The following is a 7500-nucleotide window of genomic DNA, read 5'->3' as shown; positions in this document are numbered from 1 at the left end:
TGACCAGACCCGACCCAGACTGACCAGAACCGGCCCAGACTGACCAGACCCGACCCAGACTGACCAGACCCGACCCAGAGTGACCAGACCCGACCCAGACTGACCAGAACCGGCCCAGACTGACCAGACCCGACCCAGACTGACCAGACCCGACCCAGAGTGACCAGACCCGACCCAGACTGACCAGACCCGACCCAGACTGACCAGACCCGACCCAGACTGACCAGACCCGACCCAGAGTGACCAGAACCGGCCCAGACTGACCAGACCCGACCCAGACTGACCAGACCCGACCCAGAGTGACCAGAACCGACCCAGAGTGACCAGAACCGACCCAGAGTGACCAGAACCGGCCCAGACTGACCAGAACCGGCCCAGACTGACCAGACCCGACCCAGACTGACCAGACCCGACCCAGAGTGACCAGAACCGGCCCAGACTGACCAGAACCGGCCCAGACTGACCAGACCCGACCCAGACTGACCAGACCCGACCCAGAGTGACCAGAACCGGCCCGGACTGACCAGACCCGACCCAGAGTGACCAGAACCGGCCCAGACTGACCAGAACCGGCCCAGACTGACCAGACCCGACCCAGAGTGACCAGAACCGGCCCAGACTGACCAGAACCGGCCCAGACTGACCAGACCCGACCCAGAGTGACCAGAACCGGCCCAGACTGACCAGACCCGACCCAGAGTGACCAGAACCGGCCCAGACTGACCAGACCCGACCCAGAGTGACCAGAACCGGCCCAGACTGACCAGAACCGGCCCAGACTGACCAGACCCGACCCAGAGTGACCAGAACCGGCCCAGAGTGACCAGAACCGGCCCAGACTGACCAGAACCGGCCCAGACTGACCAGACCCGACCCAGAGTGACCAGAACCGGCCCAGACTGACCAGAACCGGCCCAGACTGACCAGAACTGGCCCAGACTGACCAGAACCGGCCCAGACTGACCAGACCCGACCCAGAGTGACCAGACCCGACCCAGACTGACCAGAACCGGCCCAGACTGACCAGAACCGGCCCAGACTGACCAGACCCGACCCAGACTGACCAGACCCGACCCAGAGTGACCAGAACCGGCCCAGACTGACCAGAACCGGCCCGGACTGACCAGACCCGACCCAGAGTGACCAGAACCGGCCCAGACTGACCAGAACCGGCCCAGACTGACCAGAACCGGCCCAGACTGACCAGACCCGACCCAGAGTGACCAGAACCGGCCCAGACTGACCAGAACCGGCCCAGACTGACCAGACCCGACCCAGAGTGACCAGAACTGGCCCAGACTGACCAGACCCGACCCAGAGTGACCAGAACCGGCCCTGACTGACCAGAACCGGCCCAGACTGACCAGACCCGACCCAGAGTGACCAGAACCAGCCCAGAGTGACCAGAACCGGCCCAGAGTGACCAGAACCGGCCCAGACTGACCAGAACTGGCCCAGACTGGCCAGAACCGGCCCAGACTGACCAGACCCGACCCAGAGTGACCAGAACCGGCCCAGACTGACCAGACCCGACCCAGAGTGACCAGAACCGGCCCAGACTGACCAGACCCGACCCAGAGTGACCAGAACCGGCCCAGACTGACCAGAACCGGCCCAGACTGACCAGACCCGACCCAGAGTGACCAGAACCGGCCCAGACTGACCAGAACCGGCCCAGACTGACCAGAACCGGCCCAGACTGACCAGACCCGACCCAGAGTGACCAGAACCGGCCCAGACTGACCAGAACCGGCCCAGACTGACCAGAACTGGCCCAGACTGACCAGAACCGGCCCAGACTGACCAGAACCGGCCCAGACTGACCAGAACTGGCCCAGACTGACCAGAACCGGCCCAGACTGACCAGACCCGACCCAGAGTGACCAGACCCGACCCAGACTGACCAGAACCGGCCCAGACTGACCAGAACCGGCCCAGACTGACCAGACCCGACCCAGACTGACCAGACCCGACCCAGAGTGACCAGAACCGGCCCAGACTGACCAGAACCGGCCCGGACTGACCAGACCCGACCCAGAGTGACCAGAACCGGCCCAGACTGACCAGAACCGGCCCAGACTGACCAGAACCGGCCCAGACTGACCAGACCCGACCCAGAGTGACCAGAACCGGCCCAGACTGACCAGAACCGGCCCAGACTGACCAGACCCGACCCAGAGTGACCAGAACTGGCCCAGACTGACCAGACCCGACCCAGAGTGACCAGAACCGGCCCTGACTGACCAGAACCGGCCCAGACTGACCAGACCCGACCCAGAGTGACCAGAACCAGCCCAGAGTGACCAGAACCGGCCCAGAGTGACCAGAACCGGCCCAGACTGACCAGAACCGGCCCAGACTGACCAGACCCGACCGAGAGTGACCAGAACCGACTGGTTCTGACCCAGTCGTTGTTCCTCCAGCCGCTGCGAGGGAAGAACACGATGGATCTGATCGTGGCTGACTCGGTTCTGGAGCTTCAGAACCTTTCGGACCCGCTGCTGTACTGGCCGGTCCGGGTGGTCCAGAACGTCGGCGGCCGGCTCCGGCTGCGGCCCGTCGGACTGAGCGAGCGGCACCGGGCGCAGGACACCTGGCTGTTCTACCTGGACGTGAGGCTCCGCCCCCTGGGCTGGGCCCTGGAGAACCGGCTGACCCTGGAGCCGCCCGCAGGTCAGAACCGGGTCAGAACCGCGTCAGAACCGGGCCAAACGACCGGCTTTGCGCCTCGGCTTTGTTTGGTATAAAAATGTTTTGATTGGATCGTCAGTCAGTGATCTGTGACGTCATTCTGCTCTGTCCAATCAGAGCTCAGGCCGCTGCTTAGCGACCTGGACTGGCAGCAGGCCCTGCGGGACGCCGCCGGACAGAAGGACGCTCTGGCGCTGGAGGTGTTCAAGGTCAGTCGCCACGGTTACCGCTCAGTCACGGCGGCCATTTTGAAAAACATATTTCATTCTTAGAAAACGATTTGAGAAAATGTTTTGTTGATCTCTGTGAATAATTATAAATATACAAATATATAAATATTAGGAAGTGCCAGAACTGTCATTTATCTTAAAGTCACACATTTCTGCCGTCTTGACGTTTGTGTTTCCTCCGTGTTTCACATTTCCTCCCGTGGCGCCGGTTTGTGCGAACCCTCTGGCTCGTTGCCCTGCTGACCAGGACCAGGCGGACCTGCCCAGACACGCCTTCAGGACCGGGATGAAGCTGGAGATGGTTTCTCCCTGGGAGCAGCTCCTCATCCGGCCCGTTTCCGTGACCAAGGTGAGATAAAGAGGCGCCCTAATGATCGCAGCGCCGCAGCACGCCACAGCATGCCGCAGCACGCCGCAGCACGCCGCAGCCTCTCCGGCTGCGCCGCAGCACGCCGCAGCCTCTCCAGCTGTGCTGCAGGATTCTTGGCATGCTTCCGTGGCGTCGGCCTCATTCCTGACGTCGTTGGACTCCAGAGAAAGACTCAAAGTTCTCCTGACTTTCATTTCATAACGACGTTGTTCAGAAACTTGTTCTGACCCACAGAGACTTTAACACGCTGATCCAGATCACACAATCAGTTATTGATAGGAAAACAGGATTTACTAGTCAGTGCAGTGAAACTGATCCCTCTGTCAGAAACATTCAGCTGGAGGGAAAATCTGATAATAATCAGATTAGCATGAACCTTAGCTCATAATCAGAGAATCTAAAGTTTCCAGTCTCTGAAATCCATCCTTAAATTCCCTTAAATGCAAAATCAACCAAGCAACAGCAGCAACTAACTTTCATGGTTCATCAAAGTTAGTGTTGGATTTCAGGCAACAGCTTTTCTTCCTGATTTTGAAAAGTCAAAGGTTAAAACACGTTAAGAACGAATTAAACGTTTGCAACAAACAGACCGGAGCTCCTGCTGTGTCAAACTAAGATAGGAATAATAGAAAGTTGGCCACTCTGAGGGAAAAATCACAACCCAGATTAATGAGATGAGCAGCTTCCAGTCCAGACGCTCTGAGGAATCCTGGTTCTGCTTCCTGTCCAGGTCTACAGCGACACACACTTCCAGGTGACCTTAGACGACCTCCGCGCCGACGCCACGCCCCGCTCCGCCGTGTGCCACGCCAACTCGCCTGGCATCCTGCCGGTCCAGTGGTGTCTGAAGAACGGCGTGGCGCTGGAGCGGCCACGCGGCTACGAGTGTCCGGACTTTGACTGGGCCGACTATCTGAAGCAGAGCGGCTCCGAGGCGGCGCCAGACGCCTGCTTTCCTGATGTAAGGACCAGAATAACGGATCATGTTCCCTCAGATCATCAGACTTGAAAAACTAAAAACTAAAATTATCAGTGATGAGAAAAACCAAAACATTCTTCAAATATATTTCTATTAAAACCCTCAGGGAGAAAATAACAGAACATTTGTACAGGAGCTAACCATTTAGCTTAAGGCTAACTATTTAGCCCAGAGCTAACTAGTTAGCATGTAGCTAATTAAATGTTTTGTTTAAAGTTAACTATTTAGTTTGATAACTAAAGTTTGATTAGTTTATAACTATTTTGGCTAATTATTGTTTAGTTAGATGCTAAATATGTAGCATGTTAAAATAATGAGCGGTTCTAGTTAAATATTTAGCTTGTTTATGAAATGTTTGGTTGGAAATTGTGATATTTATGAATGAATGAATAACATGGTGAAAAATGAAAACTTGTTTTTCTCTCAGTCTGAATAATCTGAATTATTGATGCTAATTTCTGACTCTATGAACTTGATCTGCAGTCATAGTGAAATTAAACACAATCTAAATACGTCTTCATGTTTTCATCGGCATTAAACTCCCAACCTGAAGAGTTAAATAATTAAATTCATCATATTTTATATTTAGCTTTTCTTACAGAGTAAAGTGAAGCAAAGTTTTGCTGCTGTGAGAATTAAACTAACCACCCCGTCTGTGTGTGTGTGTGTGTGTGTGTGTGTGTGTGTGTGTGTGTCTCTGTGTGTGTGTGTGTGTGTGTGTGTCTCTGTGTGTGTGTGTCTCTGTGTGTGTGTGTGTGTGTGTGTGTGTGTGTCTCTGTGTGTGTGTGTGTGTGTGTCTCTGTGTGTGTGTGTGTCTCTGTGTGTGTGTGTGTGTGTGTGTGTGTGTGTGTGTGTGTGTGTCTCTGTGTGTGTGTGTGTGTCTCTGTGTGTGTGTGTGTGTGTGTGTGTGTCTCTGTGTGTGTGTGTGTGTGTGTGTCTCTGTGTGTGTGTGTGTGTGTGTGTGTCTCTGTGTGTGTGTGTCTCTGTGTGTGTGTGTGTGTGTGTGTGTCTCTGTGTGTGTGTGTGTGTGTGTCTCTGTGTGTGTGTGTGTGTCTCTGTGTGTGTGTGTGTGTGTGTGTGTGTGTGTGTGTGTGTCTCTGTGTGTGTGTGTGTGTCTCTGTGTGTGTGTGTGTCTCTGTGTGTGTGTGTGTGTGTGTGTGTGTGTGTGTGTCTGTGTGTGTGTGTGTCTCTGTGTGTGTGTGTGTCTCTGTGTGTGTGTGTGTGTGTGTGTGTGTCTCTGTGTGTGTGTGTGTCTCTGTGTGTGTGTGTGTGTGTCTCTGTGTGTGTGTGTGTGTGTGTGTGTCTCTGTGTGTGTGTGTGTCTCTCTGTGTCTCTCTGTGTGTGTCTCTCTGTGTGTGTCTCTGTGTGTGTCTCTGTGTGTGTGTGTCTCTGTGTGTGTCTCTCTGTGTGTGTCTCTGTGTGTGTCTCTCTGTGTGTGTCTCTGTGTGTGTCTCTCTGTGTGTGTCTCTCTGTGTGTGTCTCTGTGTGTGTCTCTCTGTGTGTGTCTCTCTGTGTGTGTCTCTGTGTGTGTCTCTCTGTGTGTCTCTCTGTGTGTGTCTCTCTGTGTGTCTCTGTGTGTGTCTTTCTGTGTGTGTGTGTGTGTGTCAGACTGGGAACACTCGAGGCTTTGCTGAGGGCATGTGGCTGGAGGCGGTGAACCCGGCGCGGCCGGAGGAAGTGTGTGTGGCCCGGGTCGGTCGGGTCCGCGGCCGCCTGCTGTGGCTGCGGCTGGAAGGTATTTTCTCTCATCTCGCTTCCCTGTGGAGGAGAAATTAGAAAAGATCCCTGACAAACAGCGCCACCTGTCTGCAGGCGTGCCGCAGTCAGAGTGCATCGTGGATGTGGAGTCCATGGACATCTTCCCAGTGGGCTGGTGTGAGGCCAACGCTTACCCTTTGACCCCGCCGCTCAGGCCTGTGTGTACGTCCCGCCACAGTGACGCAGCGACAGCGTCGGTTTGTTCTGTTTCTGCGGCGTTAAGACGCCATCTCCTCGTTGTGTTTCTGTCGTCCTGCAGGCCAGAAGCAGAAGAAGATCGCCGTCGTTCAGCCGGAGAAGCAGTAAGAACCGGCGCCGCGTTCTGAAGCCTTTCATCGACTTACAGACAGAAATGAGAAACGCTGACAAACAGGAAACTTAAAATCGTTATAAAACATAAAGTTAGGTCGAATGGTGTCTAAACGTATTAAAATATGTCAACAATTTATTATTTACACAACTAAATATTGTGTTAAAATGATGTGTAATTATTTCAGTATTTAATATTTTTGGTGTTTAAATTCTCCTCAGACGGATCCTGTGGTTCACATTTAACTTTTTATCTCATCATTATTAGTATTGTTAATATTATTATTATTATAAAATCACTTTCTGTTTGTAGGACAAACCGAAGAGCTTCCTCGCCCCTCCCCCACTGCTTTCTGACTTGTTCTGTGTTTTCTGCAGGTCGGTTCTGCCGGCCGCAGCGCCGCCTGTTAACGCCTGCCAGCCCGTCGCCATGGATACAGGTAATTAACCCAGTAATTAGTGTAACGAGTTCAAGAGAAAATCTTCAGGTAAAACAAGATCATCATCATCATCATCATCGCCCTCATGAATATTCATTAGTCTGGATGATCGGTGGGCGTGGCCTCGGTTCTGGTCCCGGTTCTGGTCCCGGTTCTGGTCCCGGTTCTGGTCCCGGTTTCTGGTCCCGGTCTGGTCCCGGTTCTGGTCCCGGTTCTGTCTGTACTGGTCTGAGTCATTCCAGTACCAGTTGGGGAGACCAGTCAAATCTACAAAATCTGACTGGTTCCCAGTGCAAAACCAGAAAAGCCATTTTGCTTTACATTTAGTTTGTTTTTAAATCAACTACATTTTAATTTATTTGGCCGTTTTTAAAACTTCTCCCCCTGTTTTTGTTTCCCATTCATTGAATGTTTGAATCAGTTTTCTCATCCTTCCATTGATTTTTCCCCTTTTGTCCATTGATTAGTTATTTTTCTTTTTCCATATGTTCATCCAGGTTTTCCAGTTTTCCCAGGTTTTCCAGGTTTTCCAGGTTTTCCTGCTGATTCAGAGTTAATCTTGAAACACATGAATCTAAAACCCTTTAAAATCTCGTTGGCTGAATGAATGCTAACCTTCTGCTAACGTCCTTTATTTCCCGGTCAGGCGCGGCGAACGGCCGCTACTGCTGCTCCCGGGTTTTCGTGAACCACCGCTGCTTCTCGGGGCCGTACCTGAACAAG

The 7500-nt window shown here is 53.3% G+C and overlaps 1 protein-coding gene across 1 annotated transcript in view; it reads left to right on the top strand.

The window, feature by feature from the left end:
• sfmbt2 (Scm like with four mbt domains 2) overlaps positions 1–7500 on the top strand; it is a 33177-nt gene that overhangs the window by 21056 nt on the left and 4621 nt on the right. The window contains 9 exon segments of the mRNA XM_055020763.1: positions 2424–2673; positions 2809–2900; positions 3169–3270; positions 4022–4252; positions 5879–6005; positions 6083–6190; positions 6288–6330; positions 6716–6777; positions 7424–7500. The exon segment at positions 7424–7500 is cut by the window's right edge and continues 63 nt beyond it. Coding sequence (XP_054876738.1) covers positions 2424–2673; positions 2809–2900; positions 3169–3270; positions 4022–4252; positions 5879–6005; positions 6083–6190; positions 6288–6330; positions 6716–6777; positions 7424–7500 — 1092 coding nt within the window.

This window comes from Poeciliopsis prolifica, unplaced genomic scaffold (assembly GCF_027474105.1).
Source record: "Poeciliopsis prolifica strain line A6 unplaced genomic scaffold, Auburn_PproV2 SCAFFOLD070, whole genome shotgun sequence".
NCBI lineage: Eukaryota > Metazoa > Chordata > Actinopteri > Cyprinodontiformes > Poeciliidae > Poeciliopsis > Poeciliopsis prolifica.
Note: the sequence above shows the minus strand (reverse complement) of the source record. Positions and strands in the feature narration are given on the sequence as shown.